The sequence below is a fragment of the Haliotis rufescens genome, unplaced genomic scaffold, assembly GCF_023055435.1.
Source record: "Haliotis rufescens isolate VD_foot unplaced genomic scaffold, xgHalRufe1.0.p SCAF_1, whole genome shotgun sequence".
Lineage (NCBI taxonomy): Eukaryota > Metazoa > Mollusca > Gastropoda > Lepetellida > Haliotidae > Haliotis > Haliotis rufescens.
This window is the reverse complement of record NW_025963779.1, coordinates 86,097,586-86,123,947: the sequence shown is the minus strand read 5'-3', so window position 1 is coordinate 86,123,947 and position 26,362 is coordinate 86,097,586. Positions and strand designations below refer to the sequence as shown.

Here is a 26,362-nt window from a genome sequence, read left to right as displayed (position 1 = left end):
ATAGGTCTAAGGTATGTATATGGTATATATTATATGATAGAATGGATATATTGTACCTTGGACAATCGAGGATGATGCCAGGATTAAGCTCGAAACAATGCAATGATGAAAAACAGTCATGGAGATTGTTGACTAGCGTTTTGGCATGAATCTGTTGTAGGGTCGTCTGGAGTAATGTTTCAAGTTGACATGGCATAGTTATGTCAAGAAAGATAGTGGACTAGTTTATAACCAAGACAGACTGACGCGGAGCAAGTGTATGCCTGCTCGTTAAATGAGTTGTTTATCAATTGGTAGACTAACATTTAGTCTATGAAATCTTAAATTACACAATATCCTTCTTGACTCTAAAAGAAATTAAAAAAATCCCTATGCTGACGAATAGAGCGAGCTGGAGCTGGCTAGACTTGCTTTTGTATACTTTTCTAGATTGTGGTATTTTTTCCAGAAAATAATTATAATAATTATTATAATCATGGTGCAGGACTAATCAACTTGATGAAAGCCGTTGAGTATGAGCAGTGAATAATGCAGTGTCAAGTAGACTTTCACAAGTCTCTAAGGCAATAATTATTAGTTTAAACCATAATTTCTAAATTATGTTAATAATAAGAACAAGTCCCTATAAGAGACTGGAGTCCTGTGTACTGTACACATATGTAGTAGACTTCTCTATTAGGAGGATAGAATTACTACATATCCATGGACTTATCTTTCAGTACAGCCTTGGAGCAAGGCTATATGTCAAGGTAAATGTAGGTTTGTTTACCCACTACAAGGATCTACTTCTCGACACATAACACAATCATATTAGTCTCATTTCAATGTCTTTTTAATATATCTTTGTAAAATAAGACAGCCACTAAACAGAAGTTACTGACAGCATTGATATTCAAACAGTTTCTGCATAAATATTAAGGACTAAAAATTAACACGAGAATTAAAGGATATGAACAAACTATGTCGTTATACTTGCCAACGTTTAGCTCCCTCAATCAGGAAAAAAAACGATCATAGAGCCTAAGATATAAATTGTGAGATAATTTAGAAACATTGGGAAAGCAAGGTAAAACTTTGGTAAAACAACGGAACGTAAGTGTTGAAACCCACAACATACCAAGAATGAGTGAGTGAGTATGGTTTTACGCAGCCTTTAGCAATATTCCAGCAATATCACGGCGGGGGGACACCGGAAAATGGGCTTCAGACATTGTGCCAATGTGGGGAATAGAACCCGGGCCTTAGACGTGACGAGCCAACGCTTTAACCACAAGGCTACCCCACCGCCCCCACAAACCAAACAGATACACATTTTGAAACACACTGGCTGAGTAATGGCCATTAGAAGTTTCAGCTGTCTTGTCAAATCAAGGTCCATAGTTAAAATATTGCCAAAAACGGAACATATGTGTTGAGTGTAGATCGTCTACACCTGCACCAAATTTCATTACATTTGGAACAAAATGGACGACAATGGCAAAGGAATACTCTCTCGTGTAGACAGGCCTAAGCTAAGGGAAAAGAGTCGTTGATGCAACATAAATTATGCCTTCCACAAAAGACATCTGACACGGTGTAACTAATTGTGTTATTGAAGCTTAAGTATCTATATTAATATAAATAGTCAATGTCACGATGATAAAAAGGTGTAGAATTCGTGGAAAGTGTAAAATGACATCTGAATGACAGTTTAAATTCGCTATGATACTGTGAGTGCCCCAAAACGTGAAGTGCCCTAAATTGAAAAGGTTGTGACATCGGAGGTGGGTACCGAGCATCGGCAAACAAAGTTGAGATAATTTTATGGATAACAACTATTTTATATACTGTAAAGGCGACGTTTCGGTATAGATCCTTATACCGTTGTCAATCAAGGCTGAATAATAAGCATGGTACAAAATCTATATAGTAGGTGGAGGATTAACAGTTAACAATTGCATACATGAGAGATTAGCATGAGAAGGTTAACAATGACAACATAAGGTTGGTTGGTTGTTTTGTTGTTTAACGCTGCACTCAGCAATATTGCAGCTATATGACGGCGGTCTGTAAATAATCGAGTCTGGACCAGACAATCCAGTGGTTGATGTCATGAGCATCGGTCCACGCAATTGGGATCGATGACATGCATCAACCAAGTCAGCGAGCCTGATAAAACTGTAACAACATGATGGACAGAGAACACACGAAGAGGAAGCCAAAAAGACAGAAGCCCATGGACAGAATTAAGCGTACATAGGTGGGGTGATTATTGCTTAATGAGTTTATAGTGGGCGGATGTATTGGCAAAGTAGTCAAATTGGAAAAAAATGAACCAGACCAGTTTTATTACAAAAGCTACGTTTTACTTTTTGTTTCTTGCTACGAAATACTCTATATACTTGAAAGTTCCTTGAATTTCTATTACAAAAATATATTGTGAGATGGTTTCCAATCTATGTTCATTATGTTTTTATCATTAAACATCTTTATAAATTTGGATTGTATTAGCTGAAACTTCCTTGAGATCATTACTACACAAATCTGTAAAAAATATTGTTTTGCTGCACTTGTACACAGCAGGTGTAATTCAAAATTAACACATCGTTTTTATTAGTCTCAACAAAATCAGTAAATACGCTATCGTGTCACTAGGTTTTCTGGTGCATAGATCACTTGATTGTCAGGTTTGTGTACAGGCCACCGTCGCATGACAGGTCTTCTACTGTGCGGCGTCGGGCAATAAATACTTACTTTTCTGTGCGAACTGTGTGAATGGCGGGTGCTACCGGTAGGGCAGGACATGATAACCCTCATCGCGAACACCTGGTGTCCTCACTGATTTTCATTGGTCCATTCACATAATTTTCACAGCTATTTAGCCCTTTACGACAAATGGAATGTTGTTATTTTTGCGGATAATGTAGACATGTTATTCTCTTGCATTGACAATTTATATTTTTTGTTTGATAATAATAACGTTTTTTGTTTGTTTGAAAGAACCTTGATATATATTTGCAAGAAATATCAAAATGAATTATTGTTTAATTAAATTATCAACATAATTATCATATCAAATAGTAGTAGATTATATGATTCCTCATAAAATATAATTAATATTTGCTTCATTGTTTAAATGCTTGTTTTAAAACATTAATTTCAAATATACTGAATGTTTGTTTTAATGCTACAAAGTTCTTTGATGCGTTGATTTTAAATATGATGATCCTTGATGTACTGATTACAAATATCACAATGCATTAATGTTTGAAAGTTCTTTGACATATTCAATACAAATACCACAATGCATTAATGTTTGAAAGTTCTTTGACATTTTCAATACAAATACCACAATGCATTAATGTTTGAAAGTTCTTTGACATATTCATTACAAATATCACAATGCATTAATGTTTGAAAGTTGTTTGACATATTCTTTACAAATACCACAATGCATTAATGTTTGAAAGTTCTTCGACATATTCAATACAAATACCACAATGCATTAATGTTTGAAAGTTCTTCGACATATTCAATACAAATACCACAATGCATTAATGTTTGAAAGTTCTTCGACATATTCATTACAAATGTCACAATGCATTAATGTTTGAAAGTGCTTTGACATATTCCTTACAAATACCACAATGCAGTAATGTTTGAAAGTGCTTTGACATATTCATTACAAATACCACAATGCATTAATGTTTGAAAGTGCTTTGACATATTCATTACAAATATCACAATGCATTAATGTTTGAAAGTTCTTTGACACATGTAATACAAATACCACAATGCATTAATGTTTGAAAGTTCTTTGACATTTTCAATACAAATATCACAATGCATTAATGTTTGAAAGTTCTTTGACATATTCAATACAAATACCACAATGCATTAATGTTTGAAAGTTCTTTGACATTTTCAATACAAATATCACAATGCATTAATGTTTGAAAGTTCTTTGACATATTCAATACAAATATCACAATGCATTAATGATTGAAAGTTCTTTGACATATTCAATACAAATATCACAATGCATTTATGTTGGAAAGTGCTTTGACATATTCCTTACAAATATCACAATGCATTAATGTTTGAAAGTGCTTTGACATATTCCTTACAAATATCACAATGCATTAATGTTGGAAAGTTCTTTGACATATTCAATACAAATACCACAATGCATTAATGTTGGAAAGTTCTTTGACATATTCAATTCAAATATTGCACTACAATTCTGTTTATTGTTTGAAAAATCCTTGACAAAATATTGTTTTAGTGCTTGAAGGTTCATTGACACGTTCAATACAAATATGGTGAAACATCTTTGGTCTTATTGTTAGACAGTTCCTTGAGATGTTCACAACAAATAGCACCATGCATCATTGGTATTGTTTTGTTTGAAATGTCCTTCACGGATTCACTGCAAATATGAAGGTTCCTTCAGATATTAGAACGTGACAGTGGCTGCTTCCCGAGGGTAATTCACCATCTCTTCACAAATCACCCTCAGCAAAGTAAATTGACCTGTTGGTGTTGGAAATGAGGTCGGACGTAGACATAGGTGGTGACATACATACGCCAAACAATGTGGCCATTTAAACACTCCCGACGGATTTGTGTCTGTCGTGTACTGGCCTGTCAAGGTGTACAGCGTCTTGCAATCACAATGCTGCCAGCTTACGTATTCACATAAGTAATCGCCCAGCTAAATATTTGACAATTACATTGAGGGAATAGATTCAGTGTAGTACACGTGACGACTATCTGCGTACACAACCGGGGCTTTCTTGCACATGTTAAGGCGTACCCAATACACATTTACAAACACCGTTAAAGCTTTTATCTTGTTTAAAGGACTTCCACAGCGACACACATCAAATAACAAGTGGCCTTATAAAGATGCTTCGACTATTTAAAAAATGCTATTGTTGCTATAATATGGAGATTGACAAGTATGTTAACTGTTACATTAACTTTAACATATAAAGAGTAACAAAGATGTTAACTGTCGCATAAACTTTGACATATGTGCAGAGTTACAAGAATGTTAATTGTTACAATAACTATAACACATAGAGAGTGACAAGGATGTTAACTGTTATATCAACTTTGACTTATATGCAGAGTGACAAGAATGTTAATAGTTACATTAACTATAACACATAGAGAGTGACAAGTATGTTAACTGTTACATTAACTATAACACATAGAGAGTGACAAGTATGTTAACTGTTACATTAACTTTGACAAATATGCAGAGTGGTGACAAGGATGTTTACTGTTACATTAACTATAACACATAGAGAGTGACAAGTGTGTTAACTGTTACATTAACTTTAACATATAGAGAGTAACAAGTATGTTAACTGTTACATTAACTTTGACATATATGCAGAGTGGTGACAAGTATGTTAACTGTTACATTAACTATAACATATAGAGATAAGAAGTATGTTAACTGTTACATTAACTTTGACATATATGCAGAGTGACAAGAATGTTAATTGTTACATTAACTATAACACATAGAGAGTGACAAGTATGTTAACTGTTACATTAACTTTGACACAAAAGACGTTGGACGACAGCAGACTAAAATACCCTGAGAGTACAACATCACCCCTATATTGAAGGAAACGGACCTTGCAAAATGAAAGCATGGTGAAACAGCTAATTTGTCTCAAGACAATACAACCCAACACTCGGATATGACACAAAGAGATTCCATTCATATTGTTCAGGGGGCGGTCGGGTAGCCTAGTGGTTAAAGCGTTCGCTCGTCACGAAGACCCGGGTTCGATTCACGACATGGGTACAATGTGTGAAGCCCATTTCTGGTGTCCCCCGAGGTGGTATTGCTGGAATATTGCTAAAGCGGCGTAAAACCATCCTCACTCACTCATATTGTTCAAGTTCTCTGAGCAGGATACTTGTTTTACTTTGGTATATTTGAATATTACTCATCAAGCTGATGTATTGTTTAGGGGCGATACTAATTTTTTTTTTACTCTTTACTCGCGTAATCTGTTTTCTTTTGCTTCATTGCAGTACTTCTTAAGTAATATCTTTAGATATCTTTTGCAGGACACACTTGATCCGTCATGACACAAACAACATGATTCATACTCTAAAACACAAAGGCCGATACCTTTGTTTGTGTAGCATTATAAGAATAGACTCTATTACCATATTTAGGTTCATTTACCAAGGACACGGACTGCCACAATGTTAACAGTTGGGCTGGTGCCAGGCGGTAGATATTTTCGGTCGGGTGCACAAAAACAGGAGTTTTGTTTGTCTCAGCAGGCCCTCTCGAGTATCGGGGTGTTCAGGCAAACGGCTGACACAGTAGTAGTCTTTACGGCCGAACTCGCTTTGTATACAACCACAGTGTGATTATCATACAATGTTTATTGTTGAAGGGGAAAAAACTACGATATGATAACATGTACTTTATGTGAAGACATTGACTGTCTTCCAGGAATGGTGGTGATACTAGCCATTGAGGGTTAGCACTCTGGCTCGCTGTGCAGCTGGGCGTGTCTGTCTTGTATCAGTGAGCAGGTGCGCGGGGGTCGGGTGGGTAGGTAGAGGGGTGGGGTCGGATATGTAGCACCCCTAGCTTCCCTTCTACCTTGTGTCAGTGTGCAGGTGCGCGGGGTTGGGGTGGGGAGGGGGTTGGGGTGGTCGGTGCGTACCACAACTTCCCTTCCTCCGTGTGTCAGTGTGCAGGTGCGCGGGGTGGTGTATGTAGGTAGAGGGGTGGGGTCGGACGTATACCACCACTTCCCTTCCACCTTGTGTCAGTGTGCGGGTGCGCGGGGGTGGGGTGGGTAGGTTGAGGGGTGGGGTCTGATATGTACCACCACTTCCCTTCCACCTTGTGTCAGTGTGCAGGTGCGCGGGGGTGGGGTGGGTAGGTAGAGGGGTGGGGTCGGACGTGTACCACCACTTCCCTTCCACCTTGTGTCAGTGTGCAGGTGCCCAGGGGAAACATTAAGCGGCCGTTGACACAGTTCCGATATGTATCACAATGCACGTGTATGTAGTGCGACAGCGGACATATTCGGGATAACGCAGATACAAGATCTGTGTGAAATAACAGAGATGTGTAGCTCTTAGCGTTACGCACAGAACGTATGTTCTTAGAATGGTCAAGGAGACATAATTAACATACGGGCGAGTGTGAAATTTAAGATAATGATGTTAACATGTAGATATTTTCACAAATTAACATTACCATTTCACAAGCTACTGGCCTACAGTATCATAAATCAATACATTCTCACAATGCACATGCCAGGTACACAAGACAGTATTCCCCTCTATCTATTGACACAGCCGACATTCTTATCTGGACAAGGGTCTCCGAGGACTGTCAATGTCCGACACTCTCTCCGCCATATATAACGGACATAAATACCCCATACCTGCCGCATGGCTGACTTCAGTGTGTCGACGTGTGCCCGTCGCGAGTGTGGCAGTCTGCGCGGTGCCAGGGCGATGTTTTGTATCGGCACCAAATATCAAACGTTATTCTGCTCTGGGTACCTAGAAATAGACCTGGTCAGTATTCCAGATCATGCGTGTCTGCTTAAAGGGCCAGCAAGAATAGACAACTCACAACGCCAACGTCAATGGAGAAAGACGTTGTTAGGTTGTAAGCAACTGTATACGATCTTCTGATGCTGGAGGCATTCTTTGGCGAGTCGAAGGTCTTTATGCGACCGTGTCAATATATATAACGCGATTGTGTGTGATGTAAGTAATTTTGCTTTGATGCTTGAGTGTGAGAGACAGGATTAAAGTAGTGCTAGTAGACTGACATCTAGTCTCTGAAATGAACATACTTCACAGAAAAAAACCCAGTTATAATATAATAAAAAGGAGCACAGAGACTTTCCTCCATTTTCAGATACTGTAGTCGTCTATACTTGCCAAATATTATAGACTTGCATGGGCTGTAGTGGATGTATTGGGTTATGGGATGTGTGAAGGGTTATGGGATGTGTGAAGGTTATGGGATGTGTGAAGGGTTATGGGATGTGTGAAGGGTTATGGGATGTGTGAAGGGTTATGGGATGTGTGAAGGGTTATGAGATGTGTGAAGGGTTATGGGATGTGTGAAGGTTATGAGATGTGTGAAGGGTAATGAGATGTGTGAAGGGTTATGAGATGTGTGAAGAGTTATGAGATGTGTGAAGAGTTATGAGATGTGTGAAGGGTTATGGGATGTGTGAAGGGTTATGACATGTGTGAAGGGTTATGAGATGTGTGAAGGGTTATGAGATGTGTGAAGGGTTATGGGATGTGTGAAGGGTTATGGGATGTGTGAAGGTTATGGGATGTGTGAAGGGTTATGAGATGTGTGAAGGGTTATGGGATGTGTGAAGGGTTATGGGATGTGTGAAGGGTTATGGGATGTGTGAAGGTTATGAGATGTGTGAAGGGTAATGAGATGTGTGAAGGGTAATGAGATGTGTGAAGGGTTATGGGATGTGTGAAGGGTTATGAGATGTGTGAAGGGTTATGAGATGTGTGAAGTGTTATGGGATGTGTGAAGGTTATGAGATGTGTGAAGGGTTATGAGATGTGTGAAGGGTTATGGGATGTGTGAAGGGTTATGGGATGTGTGAAGGGTTATGGGATGTGTGAAGGTTATGAGATGTGTGAAGGGTAATGAGATGTGTGAAGGGTAATGAGATGTGTGAAGGGTTATGGGATGTGTGAAGGGTTATGAGATGTGTGAAGGGTTATGAGATGTGTGAAGTGTTATGGGATGTGTGAAGGTTATGAGATGTGTGAAGGGTTATGAGATGTGTGAAGGGTTATGGGATGTGTGAAGGGTTATGGGATGTGTGAAGGGTTAGGAGATGTGTGAAGGGTTATGATATGTGTGAAGGGTTATGGGATGTGTGAAGGGTTATGGGATGTGTGAAGGGTTATGGGATGTGTGAAGGGTTATGGGATATGTGAAGGGTTATGAGATGTGTGAAGGGTTATGGGATGTGTGAAGGTTATGGGATGTGTGAAGGTTATGAGATGTGTGAAGGGTAATGAGATGTGTGAAGGGTTATGCGATGCGTGAAGGGTTATGAGATGTGTGAAGAGTTATGAGATGTGTGAAGAGTTATGAGTTTTGTGAAGGGTTATGGGATGTGTGAAGGGTTATGACATGGGTGAAGGGTTATGAGATGTGTGAAGGGTTATGAGATGTGTGAAGGGTTATGGGGTGTGTGAAGGGTTATGATATGTGTGAAGGGTTATGAGATGTGTGAAGGGTTATGAGATGTGTGAAGGGTTATGGGATGTGTGAAGGGTTATGGGATGTGTGAAGGGTTATGGGGTGTGTGAAGGGTTATGGGATGTGTGAAGGGTTATGGGATGTGTGAAGGGTTATGAGATGTGTGAAGGGTTATGAGATGTGTGAAGGGTTATGGGATGTGTGAAGGGCTATGAGAGATGTGTGAAGGGTTATGGGGGGTGTGAAGGGTTATGGGATGTGTGAAGGGTTATGGGATGTGTGAAGGGTTAAGGGATGTGTGAAGGGTTATGAGATGTGTGAAGGGTTTTGAGATGTGTGAAGGGTTATGGGATGTGTGAAGGGTTATGGGATGTGTGAAGGGTTATGGGGTGTGTGAAGGGTTATGGGGTGTGTGAAGGGTTATGGGATGTGTGAAGGTTATGGGATGTGTGAAGGTTATGAGATGCGTGAAGGGTAATGAGATGTGTGAAGGGTTATGCGATGCGTGAAGGGTTATGAGATGTGTGAAGAGTTATGAGATGTATGAAGAGTTATGAGTTGTGTGAAGGGTTATGGGATGTGTGAAGGGTTATGACATGTGTGAAGGGTTATGATATGTGTGAAGGGTTATGGGATGTGTGAAGGGTTATGGGATGTGTGAAGGGTTATGACATGTGTGAAGGGTTATGGGGTGTGTGAAGGGTTATGGGGTGTGTGAAGGGTTATGGGATGTGTGAAGGGTTATGAGTTGTGTGAAGGGTTATGGGGTGTGTGAAGGGTTATGAGATGTGTGAAGGGTTATGAGTTGTGTGAAGGGTTATGAGATGTGTGAAGGGTTATGACATGTGTGAAGGGTTATGAGTTGTGTGAAGGGTTATGGGGTGTGTGAAGGGTTATGAGATGTGTGAAGGGTTATGAGATGTGTGAAGGGTTATGAGATGTGTGCAGGGTTATGGGGTGTGTGAAGGGTTATGAGATGTGTGAAGGGTTATGAGATGTGTGAAGGGTTATGGGGTGTGTGAAGGGTTATGAGATGTGTGAAGGATTATGGGATGGGTGAAGGGTTAGGAGATGTGTGAAGGGTTAGGAGATGTGTGAAGGGTTAGGAGATGTGTGAAGGGTTATGGGGTGTGTGAAGGGTTATGAGATGTGTGAAGGGTTATGAGATGTGTGAAGGGTTATGAGATGTGTGAAGGGTTATGAGATGTGTGAAGGGTTAGGAGATGTGTGAAGGGTTAGGAGATGTATGAAGGGTTATGGGATGGGTGAAGGGTTATGAGATGTATGAAGGGTTATGGGATGGGTGAAGGGTTAGGAGATGTGTGAAGGGTTATGGGATGTGTGAAGGGTTATGAGATGTGTGAAGGGTTATGGGATGTGTGAAGGGTTATGGGATGTGTGAAGGGTTATGAGATGTGTGAAGGGTTATGGGATGTGTGAAGGGTTATGAGATGTGTGAAGGGTTATGGGATGTGTGAAGGGTTATGAGATGTGTGAAGGGTTATGGGATGTGTGAAGGGTTATGGGTTTGGTTAAGGGTTATGGGATGTGTGAAGGGCAAATTGAGAGATGTGAGAGAAGGATCAGTGGGTTAGAGGTATTACATGTGAGAAGATGTGTAAGAAAGATCAAAGTGTGGGACGTGTGTCAAATTATGAGCAGATATAAGAAGGGTCAGTGGGGAAATACGCGCGTCTGTGGGAGCAGTCTCGCATTTTCCTGTCTCGTGCGGTCTTGAAACAAAGTCTACTTAGTTACCATGCCTATACATTTCAGTGTAATGGTCGTGTTCAAGCTGTAGACGCGCGTGATAGGACCACTTGACAACTAGTCCTGTGTTATCAAGGTGCTAGTTTTGTTGTCCAGCACACAGACAGTCTCTGTAAGGTGTGTGATAGGACCACTTGACAACTAGTCATGTGCTATCAAGGTGCTAGTTTTGTTGTCCAGCACAGAGACAGTCGGTGTATGTAAGGTGTGTGATAGGACCACTTGACAACTAGTCATGTGCTATCAAGGTGCTAGTTTTGTTGTCCAGCACATCGACAGTCGGTGTAAGGTGTGTGATAGGACCACTTGACAACTAGTCCTGTGCTATCAAGGTGCCTGTTTTGTTGTCCAGCACAGAGACAGTCGGTGTATGTAAGGTGTGTGATAGGACCACTTGACAACTAGTCATGTGCTATCAAGGTGCTAGTTTTGTTGTCCAGCACAGAGACAGTCGGTGTATGTAAGGTGTGTGATAGGACCACTTGACAACTAGTCCTGTGCTATCAAGGTGCTAGTTTTGTTGTCCAGCACACAGACAGTCGGTGTAAGGTGTGTGATAGGACCACTTGACAACTAGTCCTGTGCTATCAAGGTGCCTGTTTTGTTGTCCAGCACAGAGACAGTCGGTGTATGTAAGGTGTGTGATAGGACCACTTGACAACTAGTCATGTGCTATCAAGGTGCTAGTTTTGTTGTCCAGCACAGAGACAGTCGGTGTATGTAAGGTGTGTGATAGGACCACTTGACAACTAGTCCTGTGCTATCAAGGTGCTAGTTTTGTTGTCCAGCACACAGACAGTCGGTGTATGTAAGGTGTGTGATAGGACCACTTGACAACTAGTCCTGTGTTATCAAGGTGCTTGTTTTGTTGTCCAGCACATCGACAGTCGGTGTATGTGAGTTGTGTGATAGGACCACTTGACAACTGGTCCTGTGCTATCAGGGAATGGACTGGCTATGGTGATATGTTGACATACTCAAAGTGGACGATATACTTCAACTGTCAAACACAGACAAATTATTGCCGGACAAACTTCAACACAGATAAAGGTCGATCATTCACCTGATGAAGAAAGATAGAACTTGGAACGCAGTGTACAACGGTAAAATCTGTGAGAGCCGAGCTGGGGGACCGACCATTTCATATTCCAAGGTGGGGGATATGTTGATGAAACGAATTTGTTTCAGAAAATAAAGTATTTACTTCAGGTTCACTGCAATAAAATAGCCGGATATCCTAAAGAAAATGTGCGAAAATATATGATTGTTCTACTTGTATGTCATGTGGCAAAAACATCAGAAAAACGTGCTTTACTTGTTTGATAGGCATTACTTAGAAGTTGACGGATGACAAGATAGACACAATATTTTTATGGATAACAACTTCTTTAATACTGTGAAAAGCGACGTTTCGGTATAGATCCTTATACCGTTGTCAAGCAAGACTGTGAAAAGCGACGTTTCGGTATAGATCCTTATACCGTTGTCAAGCAAGACTGTCAAGGCAGTCTTGCTTGACAACGGTATAAGGATCTATACCGAAACGTCGCTTTTCACAGTATTAAAGAAGTTGTTATCCATAAAATATTGTGTCTATCTTGTAAAACGTGCTTTATGGATCGCGCACAACAGTATGGTATATCCATGAATGTTTGTACCTTGTTGAACACGTCGGCCATCAACAGGATGCTGGTATGCTGGAAGTCAGCTGCGCTAAACAACTTGTACGTAATTAAATCTGGACAAGCGAACCTCGTGGTAGGAAGAGCCGAAAAGACCACGCCACATTAACACCCGGGTCCTCATTTTATCTCATGGCATTTGTGCATAGTATTAGGATATTAGAGGTCCATTGTGCACAAAAACACAGGCAGGGGTCACCTGACCTTTGATGATAGTACACTGAACGATCCTCAAAAACATGTCAGGAGTATTCAAATTAAGATATGCCATACAATCAAACTATGAAAATATTTTGTTCTCTGTCACAAACTTTAACATTCAGAGCTTCCAATTTTATAGATCCGTCAACAATATTTATACACTTTAGTGAAGAGAAGAACAAAAAATACATAAAGAATTCCAACTTCGGGGTAAAGTTAATTAAGATGTCATATAGTGAGGGTTATTTCCACTTACGTCATGGTGTTTTGGAATAGAGTCTTGGAATGGAGTCTTGGAGTGGTGTTTTGGAATAGAGAGTTGGAGTGGTGTTTTGGAATAGAGTCTTGGAATGGAGTCTTGGAGTGGTGTTTTGGAATAGAGAGTTGGAGTGGTGTTTTGGAATAGAGTCTTGGAATGGAGTCTTGGAGTGGTGTTTTGGAATAGAGAGTTGGAGTGGTGTTTTGGAATAGAGTCTTGGAATGGAGTCTTGGAGTGGTGTTTTGGAATAGAGAGTTGGAGTGGTGTTTTGGAATAGAGTCTTGGAATGGAGTCTTGGAGTGGTGTTTTGGAATAGAGAGTTGGAGTGGTGTCTAGGAATAGAGTCTTGGAATGGAGTCTTGGAGTGGTGTTTTGGAATAGAGAGTTGGAGTGGTGTTTTGGAATAGAGTCTTGGAATGGAGTCTTGGAGTGGTGTTTTGGAATAGAGAGTTGGAGTGGTGTCTAGGAATAGAGTCTTGGAATGGAGTCTTGGAGTGGTGTTTTGGAATAGAGAGTTGGAGTGGTGTTTTGGAATAGAGTCTTGGAATGGAGTCTTGGAGTGGTGTTTTGGAATAGAGAGTTGGAGTGGTGTTTTGGAATAGAGTCTTGGAGTGGTGTTTTGGAATAGAGAGTTGGAGCGGAGTGACGGAGGAGGGTCTTAAGTGGAGACGCAGTGCAGAGTTTTGGAATAGAGTTTTGTAATGGGGTTTGGAATAGAGTTTGGAATAGAGTCTTGGGGAGTGAAGGTTTGGAATGGACTCTTAGAATGGCGTTCTGGAGTAGAGTTTTGGAATAGAGTCTTGGAATGGGGGAGTCTTGGAGTGGAGTCTTAGAGTGATGGTTTGGAATGAGTCTTTGAATGGTGTTTTGGAGTAGAGTTTTGGAGTAGAGTCTTGGCGTGTAAACAGGTTTCAAAGATGTTCTTGTTGTATATTCGAATGAAACTAGCCACATCACTATCCAGTTACAACATGTAATTAAGTACAGCTGTGCCAGGCTGGATCGGGCTAAAATCTTTATCAGATTCATGGGGTAATCAAAGTGATGACCGTCACATTGAGGAATGTTCTCTCGCCTACACTTGCCGCTTTCCGTTAACCCAAGTTGACAATGTCCCCCACACTGCGGTTATGCCCGTATGAAGGAAATGATGCATATATAAAATTAAAACAAACATTTATGAGAGATACATTTTAATTCCATTATATTCAATCAAATTCATGAAGTGTATATTGTGCGATATAAAATAAGAACATGACAATTATGATTATAATACAACTTGAATGTAATAAAGGCATGACTGTCTCTATTTGCACATGATTTGCACATTTTGACTTCATGATACATATGTTTAGTTCTAATGAGTGTACGTAAGGTGCACGGCTGCAGAGTAAACATGTTCTGTGTTACCTTTAAAAGTATGTAAAAAATAACTAGATTTATAAAAGTCATTATAGGTATACGTGTTTCAGTGTTCGTCCTCATGTAAGCCTGGCTTATATGCTTAGTTGAAATACACTTCACCCCCGGGTCAATAGCTTCTCAAATCTAACTCCTCAAACACTGGGTGGGAGGCGATGGCATGTTCAACATCCCGGGTGGGGGCGGAGAGGGGTAGCGAGGGCAGTGGGGTGCACCTGGGATCAGAAAAGGCCCACGCAATGTATCAACTCTTGGGGTCAGCAAGAACGACACACGGCATGATAAATGAATAGTAGTATCTAGTTAGTCACTGAAAACTGTATCTGAGTGGGCTAGCAGTATAAACCGACAAAGTCCAGACTAGTACAAGCACACACACACACACACACACACACACACACACACACACACACACACACACACACACACACACACACACACACACACACACACACACACACACACACACACACACACACACACACTCACTCACTCACTCACACACACACACACACACACTCACACACACTCTCTCACACACACACACTCACACACACACACACAAACACTCTCTCACACACACACACACACACACACAACACACACACACACACACACTCACACTCACACATACATACACTCTCTCTCTCGTTATATACATTGAGAAGTACACAGTAAGTCATGTTGAATGACAAGACTCCATTTAAGTGTCTGAAGATAACTTTAATGTCAATAAGTAATAAAAAATTCAAAACTCGGATGTTATCATATGGAAGTTCGTTAATTGGATATAAAATATCGTATTGGATTCGAATCATAGTAAGATTTTTCTGAACGAGTTTCTTTTCGAAACAGAATCTAACAAATGAAAAATGAATACCAATATCAGATGTCATTTCCTCGTTGCAGCTGACATTAAGGCTATCGATCTCTGATTTGCAATTGACCCGTCTTGCTCTGTAGGTGCTACAGCGATCTTTCTTTCTTTAATGAAGTAGTTTCTCAATGCCCCAGTGACCCCTAGTCCTCGACATTTAATCTGTGTGCTGAAACCAAACATTCTTGTCAGCAAAGTCAACAAAAATGTTTGAATATTTCTAGACAATTGCGTACTGAGGGCGGTCACGTGGTTGCATTACGCAACAGTCCAACCCGCTCATCAAGTCCCCTTCTTTCACAGTATTGGAGTGTTGGATCTACGGAGGCGCTATTGGCGTGGGAAGCTCAGGACTATTCAAACACGTGAACGACAGTCATGTGACACAGCCCACGTGGTCACTTGATAATAAGCCATGAGTGTACAAATCTATGTAAACTAGGTATTATAAGAAACGAGTTCACATAGTTTCTGTATATTCTCCTTGTTAATGTGTGTTAATGTTATGTTCGCATATAAATAATGTTCTACCATTCGTGTGTTTCACTATACTCAAAGTTCAAATTAACTATGATGACATTATGATTATGATTATGATTATGATTATTATCATTGGTGGTGGGGTAGCCTCTTCACGCCGAAGACTCGGGTTCGATTCCCCACATGCATGGTACAATGTGTGAAGCCTATTTCAGGTGTCCCCCGCCGTGGTAACTCTGGAATATTGCTAGAAGCGGCATAAAACAATACTCACTCACTCACTCACTCATTATTAGTAGTAGTAGTAGAAGTAGTAGTAGTAGTAGTAGTAGTAGTTATTTTATATTATTGCTGTTGTTATTATTATTTATTTTTTATATTATATATTTATTCTTTTATTACGATGATGATGATGATGATGATGATGATGATGATGATGATGATGATGAAAGTTGCTTATATGGCCTATGTGGTTTGACAGATTAATCATTCTTCTAACTTGTAACTAACAGATGAGAGTTGGTGAATGCATATTTGGGTGAAAGAGACAGTCCACCTCAACAAGTGTCTCTGCCTTTCCAACCTCTTGTACATCTCCAGTGGGGAATAAACTACACTAACTGCAACTGCTCAACACAAAAAAATGAAGAAAAACCACCAATATCAGTTAATTGTACATTTGGTTATGTTTTTGTTGAACAAACTGAAGCTTTTCATTGCTTCCTAAATGCAGATATATATTCCATGCATGTCTAGGTATTAAGCGCCAGCCAGTCGCGCATCTAAATCAGTGATACACATTCTCACTTGTACAGCCAGCTAGCTTTAACTGTTGACAGAACGTTGACCTAACATTATGGTAATTATTCTAACAATTAATACAAAGATTGAAATACAAATACCAAAATAATAATTCGGAAAAAAATAATCCTATTGAAAAAAGTATATAAAAACCAGCTGATGTGTAAGGTTTTGATCTACTTTTTAAGAATATTTCACAGGTACCTTTTCGTCGAAAACAAAGAAGGGAATCGAACCCGTTGTTTGTCGTAACGAGCAATCACTTTAACCACTAGTCTATCCTATTAGTCAGGGCATAAGATTTCAGTATTAGTCACTGAATTTGTCTGCAGGAAAACCACTTGCATGGTGGATATGTATCATCCGAAACTGGCTACCACGGGTGACATCGCTTGGGTGACAATATCCCCTAGGGGCAGCTATCACTTTAATGAAACTGCGGACCATTGTGACATCGTTGGTCACTATGACGCCACAATCAAATGACATCACTATACCCTCTGCCACTGAACTTTTACACTCAAGACACTTGTTATTACTGTTTACAAACTGACAAAATTGGCAGAATGAACGTCGGATGATAAATAGAATCTCACCCTCGTGTCTTCCAAGATCAACTTTTGGAAGACTCCATGAGAAAATTTAAAAAATCCTCGTCAAGCCTCGGATATTTGTAACGAGAAAGAGAGAGAAAAATTGTTTATTTTTGTCTCACCCATGGTCACAAAATACATAACACCACAAGATAAAAGATGGCCACCCATTCAGGGTTATGAGAGACATTTGACATATAAACAAATTATAAATTAAATCACATATTTAAAACATATAAGTATTGGGTCACACGAGCAACCTGCGCTTACAATATCAAATATTACCTACAATATAATATCTAAATATAACCTGCAATACAATGCTTAAAGATTTGTAACGTCTATCAACTCGTCTTAGTATATTTGAGCTCGGAAGACGCTCGGGTGAGATACTCAATGTAATACGAGGTATAGAATTAAGGCGACCCAGAGTAATATGGCAAATGCCATTGTTTCTAAGCTGTGTTAGAATGTGGGAGAACAACCAGTGCCACAAACTGTAGACATTTGCCACTTTGGTGAAACTCACAAGCAAAGTTCTGACAGACGGAGCGAATCAGAGATTCAAACCCACGACACCTGGCACCAGACGAGTACTATTCGCAGCGTCTTAGTGCCTAGTGGGCGGATTAAAGGGCTTTCAATGATCTCGATTCTCGTGATTTCCCCCCACTCCATTTGCGCAGGAATAACGTCATAAATACAAACCTATTTGTCACTCTTTGCACCACACACCCAAAGTCACAATTGCAAAGAACCAAATACAATAACATGTGCTCACTAACGGAATATGTAGGGCTGTGAACATTAAACACGTTGATTACCCTTCCCATTAATTATGCCTTGACAAGATGCGGGACAAGAATTGATTTCTGCACAGGAACTCATTATTGGTCAGTAAATAAAAATATATATACCCTACATGTAAGTAGAACTCGTTATTGGTCAGTAAATAAAAATATATATACCCTATATGTAAGTAGAACTCGTTATTGGTCAGTAAATAAAAATATATATACCCTATATGTAAGTAGAATTCGTTATTGGTCAGTAAATAAAAATATATACTCCCTATATGTAAGTTGAGAAACTAACATATAGGGTATATATATATTTTTATTTACTGACCAATAACGAGTTCCTGTGATTTCCTGATTTTCGCCAGCGTATACCGTACCCTCATTGGGGGTGATCGTCAGATTATTATGTTGTACAATGTGTACAATGTACAAGTGTTTTGAGAGGACGTGAAGAGTCATTGCATTGATCATATGTATGTCAGTGATCAACACTTAGGAAGGAAGCGACACATAACGATACCAATGCACCTGGAATGTTACACAATAGTGTGAATCAAGGTGTGCCACTTATAACAGACAGGTGCGAGGGCGGGCACGCTGCAAGTCAGCGTTCTCTGTCATTGGACAGAATGACGGAGGAATCATCTTGACTCCCCCCCCCCCCCCCCCCCCCCTTTACTCCACACACAACGCTGCGCTCGCTAAGGGTCGGGTTTTACTCTGTAGGGTCGACTGTAGATCAGTATAAGTCAGTGAGCGTATGGAGGACGCAGACACTAACGCAGACTGAACACTGACAAGGCTCTCGGGAAGGATCCCTGGATCGGATCGTTGTCAGAGGTCATTTTGGTTTAAACTTTTACATGCAAGTCGTTATGATGACACAATGTAGTTATAACGTGAGAGAACTGATAAGAGACAGAGTTCGTATTTGCAGCTATCTGCATTATTAGAAAAGATTATACAGTATGTCATTGGTGACAGGTACGTCAAAAACATTAACAAGCCACAAATAATAATAATAATAATAATAATAATAATAATAATAATAATAATAATAATAATGATGATAATAATAATAATAATAATAATGAGTGAGTGAGTATTGTTTCATGCCGCTTCTAAAATATTCCAGAAATACCACGGCGGGGGACACCTGAAATGGGCTTCACACATTGCACCATGTATTGTGGGGAATCGGCCTTCTGCGTGACGAGCTTACCCCACCACCACCACCAATAATAATAATAATAATAATAATAATAATAATAATAATAATACGTTACTTTATACCATATACCATATTTATCAAAATTAACCATTATAGAAGTGGCAGGTTCTCTTGTATCAAGTGCAAAATGATGAAAATGAATTGAACACTTCAATAGTAAGTCATTAGAAACAAATATTTCATAACTTTATTTATCAAATGGCATTTCTCTTTTTCAAATGATGTACAAGATGAAATGCTATCTATATACATGTATGCAATTTTAATACATACCGTTATGCCCAACGAATAACGAGGATATCAAAACTAAGTGCATGGTATCGGTTTGCTACGTAGGACATGGATTATAAATAGGTCGAATGTATTACTTTGTTGCAAGTTACAATAATATATGATGCATCACTTGTAGTGTGTAGCATGGACTATCTAGCGAATGATAATTTGCAATTTATTAGAAAATGCCAATTCTCACAAATCGCAGTAGATCAATATTGAAAACATTTTCGATAAATATTTACTAAAAGCTATATCTAAATATGTATTTACTCTTTGGAAGTAAATGGAAATTCTATGAAATATATTTTGTGTATTTTGATATTAAATGTAATATTCTACGCCTGCACACTAAAGCCGAAATCAATGTGTAAGGTTTATTATTTTAATATTATTATTATTATTATTATTATTATTATTATTATTATTTAGTAATAGTAGTCATTCATATCATCGTTATACGGATTAAAATAAATAGTCACCCCACCCCACCTCACCCCACCCCACCCCACCCAGGGCCAGAGAATTCAATGATATTTATTTTTTCATTGGATTTATCAAAATGCACAAGGTAAGGTTTGTAGGCCTGGACACGTCTGAGGCTGCACATGGGCCTACCAAAGAATTTAATAATTATCAGTGTCTACATATTCTGGGTCGTACAATGGACGGCCCTCTGAGTCAAAACCACAAGCATGGCGTGGACGGAAAGTAATGTATCGAGCCACGCCACCATGTCGCTTCAGATACCAAAACTGGGCCTTCATTGACAATGTGTTGGACAGTCTCATTAAATCCATTGCACAATCTACATTTCAAATTTACATTTTGATGCAAAATCACACATTGACGATTTCTGTGTCCCTTTTCCGGCCAGCCGACTTCATCCAAGCGAAGGAACCTGCAGGGTTGTTTATCCTCTCAGCACACTGCACTTAAACCGATGCAGTGGTCGTAAAAACTGAGCCTGTGGCGCAGTATTATTGTTGTTGTTGTTGTTGTTGTTGTTGTTGTTGTTGATAATGACGGTTAATGGATCAGTGTGCAACCATACTGCATTTCAGCTCCCTGCACGAGTATTTATACTTGTTTATGGGGAGTACGGTATGAAGTTTGTATAGATGATATGGGTGTGATCAATTGACACGTACCTACAGCATGACATGTGTAATAAACAATTTAACGCATAGAAAGTAGAACTGCTTCAATCCTTTCACTGCCAGTAACTGAACAATAGTATAAAACAGTAGACGAATCTCTGTATGGTAAATGGTTCCAAAGTGACACAAACTATTGACATACACTATAGGTTCGACTACTTTATTAAATTGAATCAATAAATAGCAGTACTTCATGTTTTGTCAAAATACAAATACCTTTGTGTATAAAACCAGGGTATTATATGAACACACAATGCAATTTACGTACGAGAATCTGTACTTTACTAAGAAAGTGTTATCCCAAATATAATATTGGTTACATTTGACCACTTTCTAAATGGCATTGTGTGTTCATAACTTTCGGCCATGGGAGCCGTGCCAATTTACACTTGTCAGAGGGGTATACAAAGTATGTGATCTGGACAACCAGTTAGTTTAGTTTAAACATATTTTATTCTCATGAAATGGATTGGGCACAAGTTATCACAACTAAGAACGCCCTCTCCCATAGATTTACATGTATGCTTATTTACAGTTAATAAATCAAATGACAGCCAGTTTATGGAAGCCTCGGTGGCTGAGTGGGTTAGAGCGTTGACTTCGTGTGCTGGCGACTAGAGATTCACCCCAAACATTAAGAGAATCTGTACTTCACTAAGAAAGTAGTAACCCAAATATAACATTTGTTACAGATTATTATTATTATTATTATTATTATTATTATTATTATTATTATTATCACTATTATTATTTACGCAGTGATATTTGATTGGTAAGAAAGTAGAACATGTATTTGATAGTGATTCATGAACACATTCTCAAGAGACAGTCGAAATCGTACAATCGACAGGGCTATGGGAGGAGTGGTGTATCGCTTTTCTTTGACAATTTCCATTTGACCAACTGAATACAAACATGAACACTGTCTAGGTTTCAACAATTATTAAATAAGCCACCATGCAAACCCTATGCGATCGTGAAGAATGAGTGAGGGACATGCGTTTACCTCCGTGGTCGGCACCCGTTACAGAAGGATCGCATGCGATATATCACGTTTAAAGCAGACAAATCAGTCGCTTGAGCATGACTCACAATGTAAGCTGACAGAGTACGATGAAGCCATGGCATGTGTCACAAATACCTCCATTGTGCATGTCCATGTACAACCTGGAGGGTGCAGACCCCCATGCATTCCACAATCACAAACGTAACACCCGAACACATGCATTTCCTGAACATATGTACTTCCACCCTAACATTCTAAACATGCACTTTAATATATCCACACTCACACTTAAACATCATGAAGTATGCAACTCTTGATCATAGGAACATCCACCCTAAACCACATCAAAACATGGACTTCTTAAGCGTATCCACACTCTCGATAAAACACCGTAAAACACGTTACTTCTTGAACATATCCACACTCTAGAACAAGTACTTTTTCAACATATCCACGACCACAATGAAACGACCTAAAACATGCACTTCTTCAACATATCCATGCCTACAATAAAACGACCTAAAACAAGTACTTTTTCAACATATCCATGCCTACAATAAAACGACCTAAAACATGCACTTCTTCAACATATCCACGACCACAATAAAACGATCTAAAACATGCACTTTTTCAACATATCCAAACCTACAATAAAACGACCTAAAACATGCACTTCTTCAACATATCCCCGACCACAATAAAACGACCTAAAACATGCACTTTTTCAACATATCCAAACCTACAATAAAACGACCTAAAACATGCATTTTTCAACATATCAACGACCACAATACAACGATCTAAAACAAGTACTCTTTCAACATATCCATGCCTACAATAAAACGACCTAAAACATGCACTTCTTCAACATATCCACGACCACAATAAAACGACCTAAAACAAGTACTCTTTCAACATATCCACGACCACAATAAAACGACCTAAAACAAGTACTCTTTCAACATATCCACGACCACAAAAAAACGATATAAAACATGCACTTTTTCAACATATCCAAACCTACAATAAAACGATCTAAAACATGCACTTTTTCAACATATCCACACCTACAATAAAACGACCAAAAACATGCACTTCTTCAACATATCCACGACCACAATAAAACGACCTAAGACATGCACTTCTTAAAAATATCCACGACCCCAATACAACGACCCAAAACAAGTACTCTTTCAACATATCCATGCCTACAATAAAACGACCTAAGACTTGCACTTTTTCAACATATCCACGACCACAATAAAACGATCTAAAACATGCACTTTTCAACATATCGACGACCACAATAAAACGATATAAAACATGCACTTTTTCAACATATCCACGACCACACAAAAACGACCTAAGACATGCACTTTTTCAACATATTCACGACCACAATAAAACGACCTAAGTCATGCACTTTTCAACATATCCACGACCACAATAAAACGACCTAAAACAAGTACTTTATCAACATATCCACGCCCACAATAAGACGACCTAAACATGCACTTTTCATCATGACCACGACCGCAATAAAACTACCTAAAACATGCACTTCTTAAAAATATCCACGACCCCAATACAACGACCCAAAACAAGTACTCTTTCAACATATCCATGCCTACAATAAAACGACCTAAGACTTGCACTTTTTCAACATATCCACGACCACAATAAAACGATCTAAAACATGCACTTTTCAACATATCGACGACCACAATAAAACGATATAAAACATGCACTTTTTCAACATATCCACGACCACACAAAAACGACCTAAGACATGCACTTTTTCAACATATTCACGACCACAATAAAACGACCTAAGTCATGCACTTTTCAACATATCCACGACCACAATAAAACGACCTAAAACAAGTACTTTATCAACATATCCACGCCCACAATAAGACGACCTAAACATGCACTTTTCATCATGACCACGACCGCAATAAAACTACCTAAAACATGCACTTTTTCAACATATCCACGACCACAATAAAACGACCTAAAACATGCACTTTTTCAACATATCCACGCCCACCAAGAAGCTCCCTGAAGACACATGTTTTCCCTCCCCACCCTGAATGTGACAATTTCCCGTTCCTTTTATTCATTCCATTGGTTAACCATGGCAGTAGGCAAGATGCCCTCCACGTCTTCAACATGAATCAACATGAAAATAGCCGTCCACGTGTATTATAGACATACGTTTGGTGTAACACTTTGAGAGATACAGACAATGTCTTCTTCAGATCAACGGGGTCACACAAAGCATGCATGAACGAAGTCCTTGTTCTCAGAGAGGCAAAGAACACATGGACTAAAGCATGCATCATCTTCAACAATATACTCATGACAAATTGTCTTAAAATCAGCCTGAATGTTGCATATGTTTTGTGAGGCCATCTTTACTTCCCTGTGTGTAACGTGTGCCTACTTGCACATGACAGGCTGTGTATCCCAGAGTCCATTAGCTGGTCCATGCATGCTTGTCGTGTTTCATACTTAATATGTGACTACACATAGTATTATTACTTCCGATAAAATTAGGCGGGGGCGGGGGGGATTCAAAGTCAACATAGCATTGTTAAAATGTTTAACCTAAACTTCGGCCTACATTACAGTTATAGCATGCTTTAATATTCAAAATGAGTTTCTGTTTCTGTGAACATTAAATTCATTTATGCATGCTTGTGAACTATATACATACATTCCAATACTATGATAAACATAGGGCAAATCGTTTCATAAATACTCCCTATATGACATTCAGGGAAACAACATTAAAATGCATTATAATGTTAAAGAAATCTTAATCTGAAAGTATAAACAATGCAAATTACACAAACGTCGAGGTCAGGAGTCATTTCCATGTTATTGGGAAAAAATAAAAAATCTTAACTAAGATGAACGATGAAATATATAAAAGATTTCAAATCTGGTGTCCCACGCCGTGATATTGCTGGAATATTGCTGAAAGCGGCGTAAAACCATACTCAAATTTCAAATCATTCTCAGTTAAAATGAAACCACATACATTTCGTTGGACGATGTACAGTAGTGTACATTAGCGTTATCACACGACAGCATGTTATATAAGACGAACCGGCTGAAAGGCCATCGACAATTATCATGGTCATTACGTGTTTGATAAGAGCGTCATACACGTATTAAACTATTAACTCAATCAAGTCTGTACACACTAGAATATTGACCAAGAAAACAGCTGGATGATCGCTGTCTCCAGCGTTCAAACAGAACAGAGGACCGGGGTCGGGGGACATGCAAGTCCGTCAGCTGATTACGCGCACCGAGTAACATGCCCCGGCTATCTAGGTATAAGATAGGTGTGTGACCTACTCAATCTCGTCTTCACTAACGGAATAGCCAACAACAGTGACTCGAGAAAATAGTTTCTACCCTACCTTTTCTCATCGCACTCAGCAAACTTTCATACTTCTTCTGGTATGCCCGATACTCCTTGCGAATTTTGTTAACGGTTCGATTAACTGTTTTCTCCATTCGATGTTCAACACGTTTGACGATGTTGTGTTGACATCGGCGCCCACAATTGCGATGACGGTCATCGTGACGATGCTTTTTTAAGTCGAGTTGTTGGACGTGGATGACGAGAAGTATTAGCGTCAAGGTGAGCACACGGCCATTCATGACCACAGAACAAGCCTTTCTACTTGGCCCACGCGGATCATTCCTGCTCTCTTGAAACTCCTCGCTCCATTCAGCGTATGCTGTCTGTTAACACCACACACAACACCACAAACATGAATTAATAAGAACGAAACGACGTCGTAGCGTACGCCAAATTGATCCCAATATCCTGTGGTCACTGTAACGTCGGGTACATATGATCCTGGAGTACGTGGTATCCGAATTAAACGACTTTCTTCCCAGGCACAGAATGAATGACATGTCGAAGGAAAGACATTGTTTGAATGGCTGTCTCGCCAGGTGACAAGCTTCGCACTACCCAGGGGAATCAGGACACCACTTAACACGGTGTAAGACACGCAGGTAATATGTAGAATATCACACGCGTTGTCGTCCTGTCTTAATTTAGAAATCAACACTAAAGCTGGCACTAATTTTCGCTGTGGATGTGCCCATGTGCTAAACCGCCCACTATCTATTGCCACAGGCAGGTTGATTGGAGGGCCGGACAGGCTGTCAACGTGATCAGCTGTTGGGTCGAGGTGTAATCATACGGTGAATTTATGAATGAGTGAAACTTAACACATATCGCGAAATCAGATCGCTACATGTCGGCAGACAAAATGTCTTCTCGATATAAAATCGGGTAGGGATTTAGAAAGGTTGTGAAACGTCATATATAAGTCAAGACTGAAACCGGTTCGTTGATCCGGTTTCCACTCAACTGTACATACCCGGAAGTGGGTTCTTTCTTGAAGCGACATATTAGCTACGTAGCTAATTATATTTATGTGTGATATTTAAACTATGCAAGAGGTGTAGCGTTTGTGTGTACGTATCAGTAACGACTGAGGTAAGATGGTTACGTTGCGTGGGTGAACGTTCTTGCATTGTGCG

The 26,362-nt window shown here is 39.4% G+C and overlaps 1 protein-coding gene across 1 annotated transcript in view; it reads right to left on the bottom strand.

Annotated features, from left to right (window-relative positions):
* LOC124147102 overlaps positions 1-26,104 on the bottom strand; it is a 69,745-nt gene extending 43,641 nt beyond the window's left edge. The window contains exon 1 of the mRNA XM_046517724.2: positions 25,222-26,104. Within this exon, the coding sequence (XP_046373680.1) occupies positions 25,222-25,465 (244 nt within the window). The 5' untranslated portion in view covers positions 25,466-26,104. The remainder of the gene's footprint in view (positions 1-25,221) is intronic.
* Between the last annotated feature and the right edge of the window lie 258 nt (positions 26,105-26,362).